This window comes from Ambystoma mexicanum, chromosome 3p, assembly GCF_040938575.1.
Source record: "Ambystoma mexicanum isolate Mex_15411 chromosome 3p, UKY_AmexF1_1, whole genome shotgun sequence".
In the NCBI taxonomy this organism is placed as follows: Eukaryota; Metazoa; Chordata; class Amphibia; order Caudata; family Ambystomatidae; genus Ambystoma; species Ambystoma mexicanum.
The window spans coordinates 621201608-621225994 of NC_090925.1; the positions used below are offsets into that span (position 1 = coordinate 621201608).

The window sequence follows — 24387 nt, forward strand, 5'->3', positions numbered from 1 at the left end:
ACTAGCATTCCTCCACACTCGCCTTCTACCATCACCTCCAATATCCCCCGTTCCCCTCACATTCCCCACCCCACTCCCTTCTTGCCCCTACTTCACTCTGGCCCCTACACCTCTGCCTCCACTTATCTGCAGGTTCCCATGACCCACTCCTAGCCTCACATTGGCCATTTACGCCTCGCTCAACCCTCCTCTCCAAGCACACGTACCACAAACCCCCTCACACTCACCACCCAGTGCCACCAGCCCCTACAAACACTCTGCTAGCCCCTCTTGCCTCAGCCCCACCTTCAAATGATCTCCCATCAGCCCTCCTCCCACCTAGCTACACCAGCCCATGTTCAGGTGCATTTAGAGCCTACTCTCCTTTCCACCACAGACTCCATGCATGCTCCCACCACATTCTGATACCAGAAACAAGCGCCTCTGCTCGCGCATCACTGTCCCCTCTCCACCTCAAGAATATGCATCCCTTTCGCCCGCCCATGAAGCTCGCCCACTACCTTCGCCCCTAACCTATCCTGCACACTCATTAATGCAAAGTCTGGCTGGATGCATGAATGGGTACCCGGGATTCACTGCAGAATCCACATCCTGATTGTTTGCCCTGAAAGAGGCATGGGAAAGGTGTACATGTGATGGCCATCACTGATTGGGTGGCTGCTAAATTTTTTTAAAGGTGCAACGTACCTGATTGGATGCTGAATGTGTATCCATCTCCCAAGAATTATATAAAAGCTAAAGTATTTTGCACCATACTGTTTGTCTTCGTCTAGGACGCAACACAAAGCAGCCAAGGAATTCACTGAAGAAGACAGAATTTCTTCACACGACCAGAAGGAACCACATCCATTGTCCCTGCTCTTGACTCAGCAGGACCACCTCGGTTACTTGCATACAGGATTTTGTTACCTGAAAAGCGCCATTTGTACACTGAAGCTCTGCTTCTGCGTGGATAAGCAAATCTTAAAGGACTAGCAGTGGGTATGATCTATGCCCTACAACTTCTCAACAAATCTTGCATAATCTTCTGTGACTCAGATGAATCCCGGGCTCACCTGCTGATGAATGTCTGTGCCACTGCTCCTTAGCCACTGGACTCCTCTCCTGGCGACAGTTAGCTGGGCCCTACCAAACTTCCAGTTTCCCCCTCTGCACTTCATCAGCATCACCAAGGTCCTTGGCCAGGGGTCACAAAAGGTCATACCCTGCAACTTTGTTGTTGAAGCACGGCTCTGATGGCTCCCTTATCCTAGAACTGCTTTCCGCTCACATTTGGCCCATAGAAGAGCAGTGAGACGCAGAATAATATTGGGGCCATAGGGTAACATTAAGTCAAACTTTCAAAAAACACAATATGTTTTGATATAAGAAAATTAGAAGCTTCTCTTTACCATATCCACATAGCTTTCTACTTGACTTTATCTCTTTGGATAATATTGGACTTTTCACAAGTCTATAACTTTGCATTTGGACTCAGAGTTTGAATTGTAAACACTTGGAGACTTCTGCTGAAATTGCTACCATAAACACTCCTTGCCAAAAAAGTTACCCATCTGTAATGCACTGTTTTCCATCTGCATCAAAGATATATAGAGAATACCTGTTTTCAGATATTTTCATGCGTCCTTCCCTTATTGCGTGTTACACATTACGTGTTTAGGTCCCTGCTCTCCTCCTATGGGTGTAGCCATTGACGGATCTGCCTTTTGTTTTGCACTAAAATAGGACTTAAAAATAAATTATCCTAAAAGCCTCACCCTTTCGAAAGGCTGCTACAATTAGGGAAGATAATCGGGTCACTTACAATGTATTCTGGGTTTGCCCTAGTGCACTCTGGGAAATAGTCGTTTGGCTGTACTTTGTGAAAGAGCAATCATTTGGGGTTCCTATGCATATTATGTCAGACCTTGGCCTGTTACTTGGGTATGTGAACAGGTGATATAGCTGAATTATTTAGAATGTAAAACATCCATGCAGCACGAGTTGCTATTAACAGACAATACTGCAACTTGTGATTCTCCTTTAGGTGTTACTGTATTCGCCAATGTAAAAAATATAAATGGATTTGGATGCACTGTGTTGCTATTTTAATCACTAAGGAGTGGCGTCTTCCTTTTCTAAACTAAAATCTATGTTTGTTTTAAAACTCCTATGAATAAGGGATCTGTATAAAATTGAGAATTCTATGGTATTTTCCTATTCAATGTATTAGATAAACGATTTTTACTAATGAATCCTCTCTGAGGCGCCCTGTTTCTATAAATAAAAAAAAAACAATAGTTATGTCATGCTATGTTGCATTATATTCCGAGACCTATTACTTTTTTAAACTAGCTTGTCATTTCACTTTGTGTTCTTTCACGTTAATTCGAAGCCCTCTTATCTTTAACATGCATTGCGTTACTTCTGCCCAAGAGCACACCACGAAAGGACCACCCCTCAACTGGTTCTACAGTGGGACCACCCACCAATGAGAACTATACGTCTGTCGAGCTTCATCCCCAGCCAAATTAACCCATTGGCAGATAAAACAATTTAAGGCAGTTTATCCATAGAAGGCTTAAACGCTCTATCTGAATATCATCCACAAGGCCAATAAACACTTCGAAGAAGCGACAAAGTGATGTAGCACTCCACAAAACACCCAAGTAAATAAATGATCCACGGTCCACTCTTGTCCCTTCTGGCGAGTCTCTCTTTTGGCATCTTAATGGGGGTAAGTAACCGCAGCCCAGTTAGAGAAGGGAGAAAAAGGCGGGATTATGCAGGTAGCTCCCACAAGAGATCAGTCTCAGTCCAAGAAGCAATTAGCCTGCCACACCACTACAGTCAGCCCCTTAGAGCCAAAAGGCAGCTATAGCATCCAGGCAATACACTGCTCCCAGAGGAGCCACAGTTAAACGTCCACCATCATTAAAGAGTACCATAGCCCAACCTAGTTTCCTTCCATATAGGACATTTCCTGGCCTAGGGAGGGAGTGGAACTCGTTCTCCTGGCCAATGGTAAAGGCAAGCACAGCCATTTTTCGACCAGCTGTGCTGGCCCGAGCTAGTGAGTGACTCGTGGCAATAAATGGTGAAGTTACAAAAGGTCCTACTTTGCCGCTTTTGCGCACACTCTCTCTCAATATTCTTCCTCTCCTCCTTGGTCTTCTCCTGATCTCCTCTGCCTTCTTCACATCTTTTCCGCTTTTTTCATAACTCTCACACTACCATTCTTGTCAGGCTCCCCTTTAAACACCTTCAGAGACTAAAACCGGGCTTTTGATCTGCTAATCTGTGGAAGCTGTGTGGCTATTGAGATATGATTTTGGGCTGCCCCAGCCATGACACAATTCACGGCAGTCCACCACATTAAAGTCTGAGTCTTGTCCCCATGGCCGCCAGACACCATCTGTGTACATGGCTGCTTCACTTCTCTGTATACAGGGTTCCTTGTCCTACTGTTTGGACTATGAGCTCCCTGTTCCAACACAGGGGTAGCTTGCGACATGCTCTTAACTATTCTCACAAACCTGTCATTTTAGGGTATTTGTTTTCTGTTTTGGTGTAAAACGTGGCTCAAGAGTGTCGCAAGCAGGGGCTTGGTGGCCAGACATTTCTCCTTCTGAATGCACACAAAAATGTTCACTTGGGAACCATGGGGAAGGAACCTTGTAGCAAAACGGGTGTAACCCAGGCTTTAGGCACCGTGGGATTCAGGGAAAATTTTGTATATTCTAATCGCTGAATTATCAATAAAAACATATACCCGTAAAAAGTAAATCAAGTCGAAGAGCAGCATTATGTGACAAAATGCATACATGAAAAAGGCTATCCAGTTAAATTGTCGAAAACATTTTCGAAATGCCATTTTGTCGAAGAAAAAATGCTGAAAAAAAATAATTCCAAATGGTCTTTTTATTTTGTTTTATTTTTTTTTTGTCAAAAAAAAGTGTCTATAAAAAAAACCGGGGGTTGAGGGGATACTCCATTTAAAAATGTTTTTTTTTAAAAACCATTCGAAAAATGTTTTTTTCTGCATTTTATTGTCAAAAAATGGCATTTCGAAAATATGACGTTCAGAAATGTCACTATGAACCATGAAAAAGATGTAACATTGAAACAAAGGACACAACACAGAAATTACCAATTTGCAATCATTATCTCAAACTAAAGAACAACTCAAATGATATATTTACATGTGTGCTCTATATTACCTGTGTACATGATGTTCCATAAAATCTAGGATGAGAAAAACATGCGTTTCTCAATACGTGGGTTTCATCTGACCTCAGAAAGAATCATCAACATGAAACCAACCTCTGCACAAAGTGTATTACACAATACCTGAACCACTTTGTATCAATTCTTCCTCTCAAACGAGGCACATCCATTAAGAAATCTGTGGACAAATATTCCACACTGTATCAAAGCGTTATCAAAAAAGTAACCAAGATCGTAATGGCTAAAAATGAGATTAGATTTGAATGAAACTCACCTCCACCGAGGTTGTCCCCAATTTGAAAATATATTCTAATGTAAACCTTGCTACCTCTGTTTAAATATATATGAGCAGAAAACATCGATTCAGTATGACGAGTAACCTGCGTGATGACGTGACATCACTGATGTAAAAATAAACAAATCGGCAACATGTGAAAAAAGAAGTATGAAGAAAAAGGACTGCAATGGATTTAGTGTGATGAATCTCTACATTATGCTGTTACACCCCCCCACCCCCCATCGCTACATGGTTCCAACAAATGTGCGCCAGCGGCATTGTCCTCTTAATATTGATGATATTGTTGCAACGTTCATGCCAGTTTTAGAGGTTAACATGGTGAATAATCCCAATGATGATGATGATGATTATGATGATGCCCAGCATACCTATAATGACAACCATCACGTGCTGTGCGGTACCAGGGAACCCAAAACCTCAGTCTTTACAGTAAAAATACCAAGCTCTTGATGCCTGACTTCAAACTCTTCTAGAATGGTTTACAAAATTCGCAAAGTGTGTTGCTTAAACGTGACAGTACATTTACATACATATGTGTGTAAAATGTTACAGTCTATCCGGTGTTTCGAATCATTACATTCTGATGTTCACAGTAAATCAAAGACTCTCAATATGCAAATCAGCGCAAGATGTGTAAAGTGATATCACTTTGTTGAGAAAAATAAGATATTATTCCTTCAAATTCAATCCTAAATTCATAGGAAACATAAAACATTGCAAACTTCAGTCATCCCCCCAGACACCATCTCACACAACTGTTTATCAGCGAGAGACTTGCCATTCAAAATGTAACTGTGACTGATAAGTTAGTGAGCTCTCAATTCCTCCTATGGATTTATGTGAAATTTTCCACAAGACCTGTTTATTTTCTTCTAGGTGAAAATATCTTTTTCTTAAGATCTTTTCATCTAAAAAACGATTAAGAAAGACTGCTCTGTGACTTTCTAAACAGAACTGTCACGCCTCTGCCGCACACGAGTGCACGCAGGGGCTGAGAGGCACGCCAGGACCCAAAAGCAGAGTACGAGGAGAATGGTTAAGTATGTGGGTGCGTGTGTGTTGGTGTGTGTTGTGTGTATGTATGTGTATGTATGTGTTTTGGTTTGGGGCAGTGGGAGGGTGGTGAGGTCGGGGGAGAATCTGGGGCTGAGAGATGGGGAATCCGGCGGGAGTGGGTGAGGAGTGGGTGGGAAGGAACAATGTGGGTATCGGGGGGTTTTAAAGAAAAAGAACTTTGCAATGCTGGTTTTCCGATTAATATAAAATAAGGCACTGTAAATCAGTCTTTTTCTCTTGAGACCTTTAAAATTAAGTCTTTCACATAGAACCGTTTATTTGACTTGCATCACTTATGTACTGTGGACCTTGTTGGCTTAAAATATAAACTGGAAACCTAAAACAAGTACCACAAGTCAACATTATCCAAGCTGCAAATGAAAAGCAAGGGATGAATGGATCATACATAGAATAAACCAAAAGATCTAAAAATATCTATTTGTAACATAGCTGACCAGCAATAGGTCCATCCACAGCAGTATGAACTAATTTGTCTTTTGCAGTATTTAAGTAGAGGCATTTGAAAAACAATCGATGGTCTGAATTTTTTAAATTTGATATTGCGCAGTGGCCACACTTTAAATTATTTTCTCCTTCCTCACCATAAAATTAGTAATCTCATTAAGCATTTAGAATAAACACTTACCCAGAGTTTCCCGTCGTGGTAGAAAGCACCGAGAAGCTTGACAATGTAGTGATGATCGCAGGTGGCCAAGATCTCAATTTCCACCATGTAGTCTTCAAGCTCCTCCTCCGACTTAGTCTCGATTACTTTGGCTGCTGCCAGAACCCCAGACTCTCTGTTCCTAACCTAGGACCAAAGATGGAAAGGACGATTAAAGAGGTGTTTTGGGAAAGGCATTCATTTACTATTGTCCCACCAACAAGCCAATATCACCAGTTGGGATTCGATTTCAAGGCCTGAAAAACTTTGACCCAAGGAGAGGCTTGACTAGCATGCATTCTCGTTAGCCAGCCTTTTAGAGGTGCAGAATATGCAGAAGTCCCTAAGGCCTAACCTGAAAACTAAGCAGTATGCATGGTTTGTGGTCAGACCTCGGGCAGCCGAATCACTGATTCTGCCTTTTATGATAAATATACAAAGTTTCCTACATCAGACCGTGTCAATTCAGCAGTGAGACCAGACCTACAGAAAAGGGGTGTATCGGCTAGTTTTACTCCCAAGAAATTGGCAAATACTCCCCAAAAATAAAAAATAGGCAGTAAAAATACTCCCAAAAACGAAATCGGAAAAAAACAATAGAATCTTGCACCCCTGCTTTCACCCTTACAGCTCCATGGATAAGTTTGGACCACCAGTGCACATATTAACACAGGAGGAAACTACTATTTTAACTGCCTGATTTGACGCAGTAAACATCTATCTTTTAATATGTTTGAATGACTAGGTGCAAAGAAATAATTACTAAAACATTTTCGTTTTTTAGTTAAAACATATTTTTACTCGCTTATAAAATAATCTTATTGGGAGCTGGACTTACATTTTTACTCCATAAAAAATCATTTTACTCCCAACTTAAAAAATAGGGGGTAAAACACTCCAACTGTCAAATCTTATCTGGAGCACTGAGTGAGACTGAACAAAAACATCCAGAAATTCCACTTTGCTTTGTTCAGGAACGTGCGAAGATTCCCTTGGAAACAATGGGAAACCATCGTGCAGCACAGTAAAGAAATACATTTTTAAATGTTCATCTACTCTAGGTCCACCTCGCACAGTGCTCAGACCCTTAGAGTATATGGGATGATGAAGACCAACCCCATTTCATGAAGAACCTTTATTTCTGAACATCACCAATGATGTTATTTTAAAGTATATATATATATATATATATATATATATATATATATATATATATATATATATATATATATATAATTTAAAGTTATTAATAGTTATTTTGTACAATGAAACATCTACCACTTTGACAGATCTTGTAGAATATGTTCATTCCACATTTGAAAGGGAATGTTATATTACAGGGCCTGTGGTAGCGGCCTTGTATTTATGGTTAAGTTGCTCAATGGATAGAAAGAGCACCTTTTGGGTGGCTTATAACTTTTCCCCCCTGGACGAATCCTCACCAAACTTTGCAAATGAAGTAGAAGGCCTCCTCGAAATTATTCTGCAAAGTCTGGTACTGTTTCGTCAAGGGGGGTGATAATGTTAAAGGGGGCAGGGGTCCACAACGTTTTGAAATCCTCAGACACAATGGAAAAAAGAATGTGCTTGCCCCAACAGCCCAAACCGCTGGACAGACTTTCCACAAACTTGAACCAGGTTCGGCAGTTTGACCCTGAAAGTGTGCTTTTGTAAATCTGATGTAAATCCGTCAAGTAGTTTAAAAAAAAATGGGCAAAAAGTAGGTAAAAAAGAATTGGTGATATCTGGGTCTGGTCAGCAGACTCTTCCTGATTGAGTGTCCGCGGATGCCCACGGACAACAAAAACATACGCTGATTGGATGTTGAAAAGCCTGGAGGTGCATCAGATTTTTTGAAACAGCCGTCATGTTTTATCCATGGACACCGACGCTGACTGCATATAGTGCAGTGCGAAAAGGGTGTGGAAAATAAATTTGGGGCGATTTTGTGGCCGAAAGAGGGCCTGGAAAGGGTGGGTGAGTGGAAGAAAAGTGGATAGGGAGCTGTTTTTATAGGTGAATAAAAGCGTTGCAGTTGCTGACATGTCCACGGACACTGTGGTAGTCCATGGCCCCGCACGTGCCATCCAGGTCTTTTGAGGATGTCCAGCATAAAAAGGGGATGTTGGGGGACTAGACAATCAGGTTTTGTGGACCTGGAGGTGGAGTTGAAGTGTAGAGGAGTACAGGGTAGGAAGTGTTTTCTTTGTTGTGTAGTAAAGATGGCTATGAAGAAGCATTGTGTGGATGGCGGGGAAGATTGTTGCATCCATTCATTAAAGGTTTATAATGAATCTCGTGGCATCTCTGCTACAATTAGATTGGGTGGAGTGGAGCTTTTGTGGTATGCAGATTGTGGCTTAAACTGAGTAACTTTATTACCATTATGTGAGAGTATGGCTCACTTTAAACTTCCAGATATTAGTCGGGAATCAGATTTTTCTTTTGAATACCCAAAATGCACAGAAACTATTTTTGTGAACTCTTGAAATATGTCATGAAATATTATTTTAGTAGCTGTAGTAAATAAAAATTAGAAGCAGTTTTTGTGAAAGTTAGAAAAAATTATTAAGTTCAGTAGAACATTTGTTAGTTCAGTATATAAAACCCCAAACATTTTGTTTTTTAAAAAAAAAGTTTCTTTTAAGAGCCAACATTATTGAATGAAAAACGGATTTTAATTTTTGGGGGATTTTGTTTTTTTTGTAGGAGAGGCAAGGAGATAAGGGGTGGGGGAAGGGACCCCAACCACAGATACAGAGAGGTAGGTGGACAGGGGAAGATGTTGGGCTTGCCTTAAATCTGAGGTCGGTGGCAATGTTTCTTGTGCTCTTTGACCATGCCTCAAAAGCACTCAAACTTCTTCCCCAAGGCAGAGGGTGTGTCGCAGCACAAACAAGAGTATTGTGATCCTCGAAAGGTAAAGGTCAACAGTGTTAGAAATAGCCTGCGAGGCAGCCGGTGGGATCTCCTCTGCCCCACAGGAGTAGCATGTGTGTTGGCAGTAGCGGTTGAGGAAGACTGGGTAGAGGAAGATAACTTCTCCCTGAGAAAGGAACAGCCTTTCTCAGAGCACCAGGGTGGTTGGAGCGAGTGTGATGTCGCATGGAGGTACTGCCCAGGTTATCCGTAACTGAGTACAACCCTGCACTCAATGCATTGCACCTTGGCAGCCTTAGATTTTGGTGCACCCTTAACGGTTTTAAAGCACCGCCACACACATGACTGTCTGGGTGCTGGAGGTAGGAACTTCCTCTACCTCATCTTCCCGTTTCTCGTCATCCTACTCCCCATCATTGCGCCTGTTCCCCTGTGCATGGCCTCCACATGGTGATGGTGGTGGTGGCCCCTGGGAAGGTGGGATGGCACTGACAGATGGCATTCTTAAACTCCTGGAAGTAGCTGTCAACAGATGCTCTCTCCTGGTGTGTCAGATTGAGATGGCCTAAAAATAATGAGTGGGTCCCTAAAGAAGAACTGTCTGCAGACTACTGTGCCGAAAACAGGCCTTGTAAAGTTGTAAAAAGTTGACAGATCCACAAAGAATGGGTCTAGGAGCTCTGGAAGGGTAAATGTTCAACTTGAAACAAAGAAGATTGGCCGGAAATGCAGTTTCTAACTGTCTGTGGTAATGGACAGCGTTCGCCGACAAGCCGTCATGCGGCACAGGAGTGGTCACATGACGACGTCTGGGGGCATCTGTGGTGGGTGTCCACAGACCCCGTCGAGAAGGAGACGCAGGGCATATACATATGGATGTCCATAAACGGGCACATTTTCTGCAGAATAATTAAAGTCACACGAGACCGGACATGCCCGGACAAGTTGCAAAGGCCACTCAGACCCTATTGCGTAAACGGACCCTCTGAACAGTTGTGAGTCTACAGACTATTGAGGTTTTAAAGAAAAAATAAGAATTTATTACACAATAATATACAAGATATTTATAGTAGAAAAAATAAGTGCATTTATGAATGGGATGGGGTATTAGAATGCTAAACATAAATGGGAGAGTTTGGAATGTCAATATAGTAAACATCTTGGGGGAGAGGAACAAGTTACTCTCTTACCTGGTAACGTTGTTTCGATGGGATGGTCCGATGACGTATTCCATATCTATGACAGTAATCACCACAGCTGTGCTGCTTCGGAACATTTTCGGGGTCTGCGTCCTGCGTCGATGAGCCATCCTCGAGGACCTCCTCCGACGGCTGACGTCACCCAATGTGATAAGTAGGACACACGACGCCCATAGCCTCAGTTGTAGTATTTTCCCAGAACGTGTGCCACCAGTCTTCTGCCAGTCTGACACACAAAGCCTTGCGGAAACGTAAGCTGCAATCGCATAAGAAATTCTGTAGCGGGGAAGGTAGGGAGGGAGCGATATGGAATACGTCGTCAGACTATCCCATCGAAAGAACGTTACCAGGTAAGAGAGTAACTTGTTCTTCGAGGGGATTGGGTCCTCCGACGTATTCCATATCTATGACAGGCTCCCAAAGCAGTACCAATGCAAGGAGGTGGGAAAATAATTTAGAAAACAGAAATTAAGCATGCCCAATTAAACTGCGGAGTAAAGGACCGCCTTGCCAAAGGCCAGATCCTGCCCCCGGATGGAATCGAGGGAATAGTGACGTACAAAAGTATGTACCGAAGCCCAGGTGGCTGCATCACAGATGTTGCGAATAGGAACACCCTCTGCAGGGCAGTAGAGGCAGCCATACCCCAGGTAGAAAGGGCCCGTAAACCGACGGTGGGTCCTTACCCACCAAGCGGTTACACTCAGAGATAGCCAAAATAATCCAGCGAGACAAAGTCTGTTTCGTCACAGCATGTCCAAAACGCTTTCTAGCGTAACCAATGAAGAGCTGATCGTCCACTCTGACCTGGAACATGCATGAAATATAAAAGCTTAACGCTCTCCTAGGATCAAGCCTATGGAGCCTCTCCTCTTCCTTAACAGGATGTGGAGGAGGATAAAATGCCAGAACAACAACCTTCTGGCATAAATGAAATTCCGACACCACCTTCAGAAGAAAAGAAGGACGAACTCTAAGCACAACCCTGTCCTTATGAAACACAGTGAAGGGTGGCTTAACTGAAAGTGCCTGTGACTCACTCACTCTGCGAGCGGAAGTGACCGCAACTAAAAATACAGTTTTAAGAGTTAACAGTCTCAAAGGGCATGAATGCAAAGGCTCAAACGGAGCACTCATCAGAAACTTGATAACAAGGTTCAAATCCCAACCGGGCACCTGGAAAGGTGACGGAGGGAACACATTAGTGATCCCTTTCAGAAACTGAGAAATTAAAGGAATTTTAAAATAGGAACACTATTCAGACGAGCGCTTAAATATGGACAGTGCCGCCAGGTAAACTTTAATGGTACCCACTTGAAGGGCCCTGTGGGCCGAAGAAAGCAAAAAAGACAGAACCATGTGGATGTCACATGCAAAAAGATCCACATTCTTAACCCTGCACCAGTCGCAGAAATTACGCCAACGGTACAGGGACTTAGCTGCAGGCCGTCTGGCCGAGAGCAACACCTCCATCACGTCTTCAGGGAGGTCCCAATCTTTGTACCACAACCTTTTAGAAACCAAGCGTGAAGGCTGAGGGATCTGACCTCTGGATGGAGAACCTGACCCCCTACCGTGAGAGCAGATTGTCTCGGTAGGGAAGACGACGTGGAGGGCAGATGGACAAGTCGAGAAGGTCCGGGTACCATGTCCTCTGGGCCCACGCCGGAGCAATGAGGATCATCCGGGAACCGAACCTCCGTAACCTCTGCAGTACTTGCGGGATGACGGGGACTGGAGGAAACGCGTACAGCAGTGGGAATGACCACTCCACCACAAACGCGTCTCCTAAGGCTCCGTTTGGAGGAAGTTCCCCCAAGCAGAACCTCTCGCACTTCCGGTTGACACTTGAGGGGTCCCCCAAAGGGTGAAGATCTCCAGGAGAATCTCCTGAGCCAACTCCCACTCGTGAGAGATCGTGATCTGCCTGCTCAGAGCGTCCGCCGTCTCGTTTTCGTCTCCTGCAGATGAACTGCCGAGATCGAAACTTCCTGCTGGATTGCCCAGAACCAGAGCTGCATCGCCTCCCTGCACAGAGGACGTGACCCTGCCCCCCCCTCCTTTTTGTTGAGGTAGTGCATGGCCACCGTGTTAGCCGTCAGGATCAGGACATTCTTTCCTCGCACAGTCGGCAGAAAAGCCTTCAGGGCTAGCCTGACGGCCCTCAGCTCCAACAGATTGATATGGAGTCTGGACTCCGACGGAGACCAACGACCGCTGACTGTCAACTCGTTGGCATGAGCTCCCCATCCTGTGAAGGATGCGTCTGACACGATCGTCACCTCCGGCCAGGGCAGCCAAACGGAGCCCCCCTCATCAGATTGCCTTCGTCGGCCCACCACAGAAGGTCCCGGGCGACCGAAGACGGCACCTGAACAGGGTCCGACATCCTGCCGGAGGACTGAGACCACTGGAACTTGAGTGCCCACTGCAAAGATCTCATCCGCAACCTGGCCTCTGGCACCAGAAGAGGGCAGGATGCCATGAGGCCGAGCAGTCTCAAGAACTCGAACGCTGGGAGAGTCTGGGCAAGTTGAAACTTGTGCACCATCTGCTGAATGTGATGAGCCCTCACCTGGGGAGGAAAACACTGCCCCAGGGACGTGTCGAGCACTGCTGCGAAGTACTGGAGCCTCTGAGTTGGCGTCAAATGGGACTTCAAGTTGAGGGAGAAGCCCAGCCTGTGGAGGGAGTGGCAGGTGACTGATGATCCAGGATTTGCACGGGAGAGCACGCCCTGATCAACCAATTGTCCAGGTAGGGGTAGACGTGAATCCCCCCTTTCCTGAGGTGCGCTGCCACCACTACCATGAGCTTGGTGATGACCTTCGGGGCGGAGGTCAATCCGAACGGCAGGACCCGAAACTGAAAGTGCGAGTCGCCAACTGCAAACCTCAGGTACTTCTTGTGCTTTGGATGGATCGGCACATGAAAATAAGCATCCCTGAGGGAGGTCGAGAGACAGCAACCAGTCGTGAAGTTTAAGGGCCTGGAGGACCTGAGAAAGAATAACCATCTTGAACTTGTCCTTCCTGAGGAGTTTGTTCAAACCGCGCAAGTCCATGATGGGTCTCAATCCCCCGTCTTTCTTGGAATACCATCCCTTGTTCCTCTCCGCTACAGGCACCAGTTCTATGGTGCCTTTCTCCAGCAGAGATTGAATTTCCTGCGCAAGGAACGGATCCGGACTCTTCAAAGAGAGATTCTCCGGTGGATTGTCTTGAGGCCTCTGCCAGAAAGGAAGACAGTAGTCGTGGGTTATGATCTCCAGAACTCACACATCTGAAGTACTGGCGCGCCACTCTGCAAGATGCTGCGCCAGACTTCCCCCAACCGGCGAACCATGGGACATGGCCTCATGACTGAGCTGAAGCGGCTGCGGCGTTGCCTCGAGTTCCTTGTTTTCCACCTCTGGCACTCCTACGGTGGCCCCTTTGACTGGCAGCTCCTCTCACTTTACCAAAGGATGAGTAATAACAAAAAGGAACCTCCCCTCCATTGCTGTCCCCTAGGACGAAAAGGCAGAGGTTGTCGAACTGCAATGCCCAACGACTTCGCTGCAGCTTTTGAGGTCTGCAACCTCTCAAGGCTCTTTCAGCCTTGCTGCCAAAAAGATGTTCCCCGTCAAAGGGCATGTTGAGGAGCCGAGCCTGCACATCAGGAGCAAACCCCGACTTCCGCAACCACGCAACCTGCGTATCACGGTGCTTGCCGCCATGGACCGGCTGACGCAATCTGCCATGTCCACACCCGACTAAACGGCCTCACACATGGCATCCTTGCCATCCTGAACCATGGCCAGGAAACCATCCCGTTCATCCCCTTCGGGAATATGTTCAGCCGCCAAGGAAACACAGTTCCACAGAGTGTGCGTGAAACGGGACAAGACACAAATGGAGTTGGCCGCCTGAAGCGCCATAACCCGTGCAGAAAACACTTTCTTCGCCCAGCCGTCAAAACAAAACGCTTGTCGTCCCTATCAAGAGGGATGGTAGGGTACGACGCCTGCTTTGCCGGGGCCATAGCCGCCTGCACCACCAAACTCTCCGGAGTAGGGTGCTTGGACAAGTAGCAGGGGTCACTACTGGCTGGGCGGTATTTTGGCGGCAAAGACTTGCTCACTGCCGGGAGACTCTCTGGAGCAGTCCAAGCCGCTGCCACCCTTCTTTGCAGAGCCATATGGAATGGCAGTAGCGGGTCAGTTGGTGGACCAATATCGAGGATATCCGTAAGGTCATCCAGAACAAACTCCCCTGTGGGAGCAGACCATCCTAAGTACTCGGTGACCCGTGACATAAGGCGCCGGTGCGAAGAATCGGCATGAGTGCCAGGCTCAGGACTACAAAACTCCACCTCCGGAGAGGTGTCCAGCCCACTAGCATCATGCAGGGACTGCCTCAGGTCCTCAAACTGGCTATGGCCCGAGAGAATCTCGTCAGGCACCGTGTCAGGCACCAAGCCATCATCAGAGCCCTCATCCACCTCTGAAATAAACTCCAGATGGTGGCAAGAAGGCACATAACTGGAACCAAAGCCATGCTTTACCTTGGCTAGAGCCTTTCTAGGAGGATTCCCCCGAGCCACGGGGTACCCCCGTCGACACAGCCCCAAAAGGCATTGAAGGCGTCGAGCGAATCCGTGCCGGCGTAGAGAGAATCGGCGTCGACGACAGATGCAGCGCCGACAGCATCGACACAGGCCTCGAAGGCGGAGCCCTAAGCGAGTCCCTCTACATCCTGGGCGCCGACGACTTCCTCGGAGGCGGAGCCTCGAGAGTCCATCAACGACCTCGGCGCCACAGGCGTCGATGTCTTTCTCGCAGACATCACAGGTTCACGCGGTCTCGAGCGCGTTGAGGACCGGGACCTGGACCGGGCATGCCGAGAACGATTCCCCTTGTCTGAGCGGGACCTTTCCCGCAAATCGTGACGACCACCTGAGCCCGAAGGCGTGCGAGCGGCATGTCTCGGCTGATCACCACCGACCCCACTCGGAGGCGCGGACGAACCAGTACCCTACGATTCAAGAATCGCCAAAGTTTTCTTCTCGAAAGAAGCCCTTTCCTCCGGTGTCGCATGCTTGGTGGGGTAAGCGACCCGCCGACGGGCAGAGTCCTCGGATGAGGACGGGGAAGGCGACCGATGACAGAGTTTCCGGGAGTGCCTCGAAAAGGCAGAGGAGTGGCGAGTCCGAGTCTGGGACCGAGACCCACTGGACTTCTGACGACGACGCAGCGAGTCGCCCTTCGAGTCGTCCGTCGAAAGCCCTGCAGACCTCGACTTCCGGGGCTTTGACACCTTACCTACCGATAACTTCTTCTTGCACTCCCGCAAGGCTTTCGACGTGAGCGACTGGCAGTCGACACAGTCATCCGTGTCATGGGCCTCCCCGAGACACCAGAGGCAGGCGTCGTGCGAGTCCGTGACTGACATCTTGGACCCACAGTCCCCGCACTTCTTAAAGCCCAGATGCGGTGTGGAAGACGAGGTAGACATCTTCACGAAGAATAACTTCACAAACAAATAGTTTCGAAAACCGAGATGAACAACAAACGCCAAAGAGTCGAGGCGTACCGAGATTCACGAAGCAAACACGTTTGCGGAACAAACGGAACTGAGGCTACGGGCGTCATGCGTCCTACTTATCACATCGGGTGACGTCGGCCATCGGAGGAGGTCCTTGAGGACGGCGCATCGACGCAGAAAATTTTCCGAAGCAGCACAGCTGTGGTGATTACTGTCATAGATATGGAATACGTCGGAGGAGCCAATCCCCTCAAAGATTTTTTATCAAAGCGCGTTTGATTTATGTTTCGTGAATTTGATTGAGGTTATTTGCGGCACGAAGGGTGACGGGTACAAGTAGGACATTGATAATCAACATTTCTAATAACATGATTATCATTAAAAAGTTCTTTACAGTCATTGCTAAGTTCATCCAATTTTGAAGACAAGATCATTATTTGGGGTTTGGGATTGTAATTCTGATTGTTGGGATTCTGCATAATTAATCTGTGCTGTAGTTTTAGTGCTGTAAATTATGTAATATAAGAAAAGAAAACATTATTTCAATGAGCTCTCCATAAATTACATTATTTGTTTATATTGTAAGATGCACTGTTTACCATTTGAGATTTCATCTTCACTCATTTCTTATTTGGGAATGTTTTCTTCTAGCCACAGAAGTAGGTTTTCCATTTCTGTCAAAATAAGAAATTGTGATATTTGCTTATGAGAAATGTTTATGTAATAAATGGAAATAATATTGATTAAATTGCTTAACTTATAGAAAGAGTACTTTTTGGGCAGCTTATAAAACTTTGGCGCCGTTCAATGAATGGTCACCAAACTTTGCAGGGAGGCACATGCTGATTGGATGTTTAACACGTGAGGTGCACCATTTTAGAAACTGTTCTCATATTGGATGGGCGGATTACAGTCTTTGTCAGCAGACAGCGCAGTGAGGTAAAGAAGTCGGAAATATATATCTGGGGTTATTTTGTGGATGAAAGAGGGCTTGGAAAGGGTGGGAGACTGGAAAAAATGTGATATAGAGCTCATTTTATAGGTGAAAAAAAGCTGTGCAGGTGCTGCCGTGTCCATCTGTGATTTTTCTCTCAGTGGATGTTATTGGGATTGGGGGGGGTCTGGGTGAGTTGTTATTTGAAGATGTATTATATATACTTGTTAGATGATTTAATTCTATTATGGTGGGTGTAGCCAGATTCTATGGCCATGCCCCCAAGAATCTGGCCACTGGCCACATACACTATAGTAAGAGGTGTACAGCTGTTATAGGTACTATAGGGGGGAGTATACCGTATTTTTAATATGGTGGAGTGATAGAATTGAAGTGTGTATGGTATTTATGATGGTAGGACAATTGAGGCTAGTGCTCCTTGATCTCTCCTCTGCCTTTGACACGGTCAACCATTCTATCCTCAAACTGTTACACGGTACCTTAGGCATCATGGATCGGGCACTAGACTGGCTGACCTGTTCCCTCACTAACTGCCCTTTCCAGCTGCAATGGGGCCATTTCTCCACCACCTCACTCTCTACCTGCAGCATCCCCCAGGGTTCTATCCTATTGCCGTGGCTCTACAATATCTATTTTGTCCCTCTGGCTCATCTGATCTACTCCTTCTCTCCTAATTTCCAGTGTTATGCCGATGACGCACAGCTTTCCCTGAAATGTCCCTGCATTACTTTCTGCTCTCCCTCTTTTATCCCAGATTGTCGGAAAGACATCATGGCATTGTGTACAGCTATAAATCTCTGTCTCAATGCCAGTAAGATGGAGATCCTTGTTATCTGGACCCTGGGCTCTGTTTCCGTCCTACCCTCTGGCAGCCCTCCTTGGGCCATATACCCTCACCATCCTGTGAGGCCAAAACCTTGAGGTCATCCTTCACTCCTCCCTCTCCTTACATCTTTGACCTTGACAAGAAGGCCCTCTTTCAGATTCACCTCCTTACAGGCATTCTACCTTTCATCACCTTGCCCCAGAAGCTCAATGTCTGTACAGCCCTGGTCCTGTCTAGGCTGGACAACTGCAATATTCTCTTCTGCAACCTCCCCCTTTGTTCCCTACGCCCCCTTCAGCTAATCCAGAATAGGGTTGCAAAACTTCTCCTTGGCCTCAAGCCCAGATATCTTATCTCTGGAGCCCTAAAATCTCTACACTGGCTCATGGTGGCAGGAAGGATGAAACTGAACACTATCATCGACAAGGCTTTCTGGGGCATGGGACCACATTATTTGCAGCTTTCACTCCCTAAATAATCCCCTACTAAAGCCCTCCCCTCCTCGAACTCCAATTCTCTGCTTGTCAAATGCTCCAAGTAGAGTGCAGGAGGCAGGCTTCTCTCTTCGGCGGGTGCCTCGCTTTGGAACAGCCTTGCTGCTCCACTCAGACTTGAGCCGTACTTCCTTAAATTTCCGAAATTCCTCAAAACTTTTTCTCTTCTTCTTTCCCTCTGTACCTTCCCCGATAACTCATATTACTGCCTCTGAGACTGGTGGCCTGGTCCCTCATGAACCTCACAGGTTACATGCCCTATACCTTGTCGACCCCAGTACCACCCCCCAACCCCACCCCTTCAGCACTGCCCTTGCGGGCCTACCACCTGGCGGCTGTGCACCCCACCCCGCACCAGCACTTAGCCAGTGGCCTCACACTTTGGCATCCCTTGGCCCTTCCCTGCCGGGCTCCCATCAGCACTTGCCTATCCCTACTGCCACCAGCACTGTGTACAATTGTTTTATATGAGTAAGGGAAATGCAGATACAAAAGATTTCTAGAACATTAAGTGGCAGTTGGTGTCTGGATGTTTAAAATGTTGATGAGGTTACATGTAAAGTTTTTGGAAGTGATTGGTGGATGGATGTGTGACTGTTTGGAAGCAGGCAATGAGGTTGTGTTATAAACATAAAAGTAAAAAGCGTAGAAGGGCTGCCAGTCCAATGGTGTGCATGTGCCATCCGGGTCGTTTAATGCCTGGCCTGGAAAGGGGACTGCGGAGACCGTGGATAGTCATGAAGGTCCATGTATTATGGTCCTAATGGAATGCTTGAGAAAAGCATTTGTAACAGACAACTTTAGTCCTTTTTTCTTTTTCTCTAGTATACAATTGTCCATTACTTCCATTAGCATAGTAGAAAATGCTAATGGAAATGTTGGAGGTTCTTATTGAGTCCAACTACTTGATTGAAAAATGTAAAACAGATGGAATCTATGAGATTTGTTTTGTTCTATTTTTTCACTGGGAAAGGTGGCTCCGAAAAGAATATTTTTTTGTAGTGTTTTTTTGATTTTGGAAGGGGCACCAACCACAGATAGAGAGGCCTATAGGTCTGGAATGTCACTTTAGTCTATAATGTCCCTGTTACTGAAAATGGTAGTGCTCTATAAGTGTATTTGGGGATTTACAAACTTATTTGAAGACCTCACTGTTTCTAAAGAAATGTTTTGTTTTCCTTTATTGAATGTGCTCTTTATCTTGGAGTGCATGTTACTTTTCCACATTACATTATTACAGAAAATATCAAATCCATAACTTAAGAACACACTTCCTCAGATTTGCAACCTTTTTCATCAAAATTCCTAACACGTGTGCATATACTGAATATGCATCTGCAATATCTACCCAAGAAGACGTCTATTCTGTAGAACTGGAATGTGGAAAAATAACGTGCACTCCAACAAATGAGTACCTATTAATAAGTACATATTTAATAATGAATTTGAAGTCAATCAAAATTCCACGTGTTGTGCATTGCATTAGGGTTACTACCAGCAGGGAGAGGTCACTACTCATTTATTAATCTATGGCCTATACACAGTTTAAGCACTACCAAAACTGAGGATGGAACACAAACGTTACATTGTTTCCACAATACCCACTTAGCACATCATTGCTAATTTAGATTATACCCATTTGGCACACTGTTCCGTTTTCGTTATGCCCATTTAGCACATCATGGCCAGTTTATAATCGTTCAATCAACTCAGAATTGTTCAGACTCTAGCATGTGTTACAATTCTGTTGTTGATGGCAGATAGGAGAATGGGGTGGCCAGTCTCTTCATCTTAATTCCCCATTTTCATCTGTCAACTAAACTTCCAAGGTGAGGGCTACAAGGAGAGATCACCAGCATATGACCAAGAACCTTATTGGAAGTTCACAGCCGCGACAGCCCATCCATCTCATCTCCATTTAGCTTGGACTATCACAGACAGGCAATGAGGAAGCTCATGTCACAGCTACACTGCCTGAAGGCGACAATCATTATGTGGGTGGCATACCATAGTTTGAGCACTGCTAAAGAAGTGATGAATCACATATTGATCATTACTACAGAGAAGGGTCTAAGACCGGCAGGATTTCTTTCCTGACCACTTTAAGCAGAAATGTTCACTGATACACACATACTGAGCTTAATCATTCACTGCTATGCACAATACCACCCGATGTTAAAAAAGGCACACTCTACTTTAACCTCGCTAAAACGTGGACAAATGCTGAATAAATCCCTTAGTGGGAGCAAAAAGCACAAAACCTGAGAACATTAATACAGGGACTAAAAATACATGAGGAGGAGGTAGTCCTGACCTATCCAGTGACCCGCAGGATATAGGGACTCACCCAACCCCATAGATTATGAGGTAGCCTGGGTAGAAAGGCATCAGAAGAGAACACATTTTGGCATACAAAGGACAACAGGCTACTGACAAGGTGCTGCAACTTGACTCAGAACAACAGGGGCACAGAATGTGTACTCGCCAATAGAGATTGGCTTGTGATAATTGCATTGTGTAAAGTAAGAAATGGTAGGCTACGTATATGTATAGAATTGAGGTGGCTAGTGACTTTTTATGGATGGCTAATCGCTTTCAACTTGAAATTCTAACACTGACTGAGAAGGAGAAACAGCCTACTACTGCGCCGCTGCTGAGTGTATCCTATATCCCAAGAAAGAGAATGAGCATTAGCCTACTGGAATCTACACCTCAAACCCTGATCATCGTCCACACATAAGGAGTACACTTTGTTACGAGCTTACCGGGAGCTTTTTCTTAGAATCCAGGGACTACAAATGAGAAGCCAGAGCCAAGGAGTAATCCATGAATGGTAGGTTACAAGAAGTTCAGCCGGACAAAATCCCTAGCAATGGGGAAAAACTCTTGCTTATAAATGTAAGAGCAAAGTGTTGTAATGCATGTAATGGAACCCTGGTGTGTTTTTTCTTGGCCAGGGTTCCACATTCTGTGTCAGTTTCAGGAATTTGGTGGCAGGGGCGACATGGGGTCTGCTTCCCAGCGATAAAGCTATAGTTTACTCACCCTTCCGCCTCCTCAGTTTCTTCACTGGCGACAAGGATCAAAAGGAGGGAAGCCAAGGGCTAGAGAAGATAAAGTGGCATAAAACCTAGGAAAGGTTTAGTGAAGGTGATGAGGGAGGCGCCTTCTCCTGTTAATAAGGAGCAGCTTAGGTCGTTACTGGGAATGACCGTGTACTATCTAAAATGCATCCCATCTTACATGGAAAAGAGTGTGTGTATTCGGGCGTTGTTGAAGAAACATGTCAGGTGGTCGGAGCATTGCTAGGAGGAATTTGTCAAGTTGAAGGAAGATGTGGAAAATGCCCCATCACTGAGTGAACAGATTTGTGAAGGGGGCTATTCAGTTGGTAGGAAGCTGCAGGTGTCGCGGCAGAGAATGTGGACCATGGGGGCAGTGCTATGGAGTGCACTGATGGAGCTCTGGCACGTTCCACAAGCAGTGTCCGCATTCCTAGAATCAGGTTGCCTCCAGTAAAATCAAGAGATGTCTGGTGGGGTGTATAGAACTGAGTTGCCATCTTTGAATTGCCTTTTCTTTCTTTTATGCTTCCATTACCTTTCTTCCCTCTTTTCTATTCCTCATTTTTGTTTCAAGGTTGCACAGATTCGCTTTTGTTCATCAGTAAGGGTGGCGGGGGAGGGGGGCAGTGTTGTAACACGTGTAATGGAACCCTGGTATGTTTGTTCTTGGCCGGGGTTCCACATTCTGTGTCAGTTTCAGAAATCTGGTGGCTGGGACGACATTGCTTCCCAGCAATAAAGCTACAGTTTACTCTCCCTTCTGCCTCCTCCGTTTCTTCACAATACCCTAGCACGGAGGCAGCACAGTCCCTTCTTGTAAGGTATTCCCTAGGGCAAGGGGTAGTACGAAGTTCCAGCAGGTAAGCGTATGCAACACATAAGAGCGTAGGGAGACAACCCTCAATTGGATGGATGACCATTTCTGGACCAAGCAGAAAGCAGGGAGAAGCAAAAAGATTTGATGTGTGCTATATCCATGGGAGTGAGTATACTAAAAAAGCAGGATGTTATATCGCTTTGACAATGTGTGACAGTTTAGGGAGCCTGAACATGACACAAGTCCTTTAAAGTGGGACGGTGTACCTCATTTGTTCTCCATCTTAAATCTTTGGCGCCTAGTTAATCCCTCCTTAGTTCTAGACAAAAACCCAAGACTAGTAGACCCGCCGCCAACCCAGTATCTTTAATACACTAAAGGTGTTGAACTACAGTCCAAGTGCCTCAATTGTTCAGCCACACCATGCCCACACAGAGATAAGGTCTGTGAGACTGAAATAGCAAAAGAAACAGCTGTTGGGGTACCATGGCAACTACAACAAACACAGATGGGTGACGGTTATGTGGTGCCAAGCGCAGACGCTCCACTGCCACACCTGCGAGAAAGTCCCTGAATGGTACGTGGAGCATCCCTGCACCAGATGTCGTGTCAGATGATAGTGTGTGGGCGGCCACCAGAAAGTGCAAAGCCAACATTGGCCACACTTTCCCCCCCACTAACAGATAGATCTCTAAATATAGCAGAACAGATTGAGAGCTATGTACTGGTGTGGGCAGTACACAGAAGAATAAAGGAAACCTAATGAGAGGTGGAATGATTAGGAGAGTGGGCCCGATAGGACAAGTGGCTGAAAAAAGCAAGAGCTTCAAGAAAAAAGAAGCAAAGATAAAGTGACCCTACGGTACTTATCTCGCATAGCAGCAGCAGAAGAAAGAGGCAGATTAAGGAAGCGGCAACCTCTCCATACTGCAATGACACTCATTCTCTCTGCTGCAGGAGTAGCTGAATAAAAAGACATCGATATTATAGGCACCCCTTCGCTTCCCAGGAAATTGCCCATTGCACCAGCCTTGCTAGTTGTAGCTCTCGTTTGTCTGAAATCTCTGCCTGGATGTCTTCCTGTTTCCTGGGTCTTAACTCGAAAGAAGTTGAAATCTTGTTTTTCCTGCTTATTCTAAGAACCCCCCCTGACTCCCTTGTCTATCTATTTTCCTACGCTGCACCTTCCTTTGTCCCTTTAAGCACAGAACGTGGGGGTTTTCTTTGTCCCACCTTTTTTTTCCAAACTCATTGTTCGTCTGTATATCAGTCTTGTCACTTTCATTTGTTTAATATCAGGAAGATTTGCCACTTACTTTCTTTCTCCTCAGCTAAGAATCTGCTTCAGTACCTGGTCCTCTCTTGCCTTTATCATTGCTCCTAACTTTATGTTGGTTTACCTGACTGACTTGTTCCCCCCTACAGTCTATCCTGCACTCAGCTATCAGGACCGTTCGGTCTCCCTCCCTCTGCACACATTCCACCCCCTTGCCTTGCTTGTCCTAAATGGCTCCCAGTCCACCGTTCCTGCTAAATAAATGTTGTCTCGTTTTCAAATTTAGAACAAAGAGGTGATGGCTGGAAGGTTTCGAATTAATCTTAAACCTCTGGCAATTGCTCTGGGCAACCCTCTAGAACATCGCTCTTCACCTGCCAAGCCATTACAGAAATCGGAAAGACCATATGCAAAGCAGGCATGGACCCGCCCTCAAAGTGGCAGTCGAGTCCGAATAGCTAGGTCACATCCCTTCTGCACAATACTACAAGCATTCCAAGACATGTTTTGGAATCATTGGACGTCATCAGTGAGAAGTAGCTTGGGTCTCTAGGCCCAGCAGTCACAGGACACACATCTGGGCATACCCCTTCCACTTACGGTGGAAAAGAAAAACAAAGAGGTGTAAGGAACTCATGGTGTGACCAGTTAAGACAGACACACACGTGATCACAGTTCAAGGGTGTTTATTGAACTATAGAATGGGTGAGATAAATGCCTAATCTAAACCTAAATCTAAGATGGGAACAAGCTATGATGATCAAATAATATTAAGCCAGTCCTAGTGGGATCTTGTCAAATAGAAAAGGCCTATCGTAAAAAATAAACTATTGCCAATCCTTACTACTAAATTACAAAAAGTGTGGGATAATGTTCACCAGAAAAGAAAGAAGTGTTCACAAAAATGATAAGTAAGGATGGTAAGGCTTGGTCTCCCTTCCCCACATTTGAAGCACGGGACAAGGCGGGAGTCTCGTAGACAGCACACTCCTTGGCCTCGTCAGCACAAGGTTCAAAGTTCAGTTCAACGATATCAAAACCCCTTCAGAGGTTAAATCTCTTTCTTTTTAAAGTCTCTTGCCTTAGAAGGTTTACTGATTCAAAGTGACAAACCAAATTACTCTCG

At 45.5% G+C, this 24387-nt stretch overlaps 1 protein-coding gene across 1 annotated transcript in view; it reads right to left on the reverse strand.

Moving 5' to 3' along the window:
* Window positions 1-24387, reverse strand: part of STK10 (serine/threonine kinase 10) — a 967310-nt gene that overhangs the window by 747265 nt on the left and 195658 nt on the right. The window contains exon 2 of the mRNA XM_069651382.1: window positions 6207-6371. Coding sequence (XP_069507483.1) covers window positions 6207-6371 — 165 coding nt within the window. The remainder of the gene's footprint in view (window positions 1-6206; window positions 6372-24387) is intronic.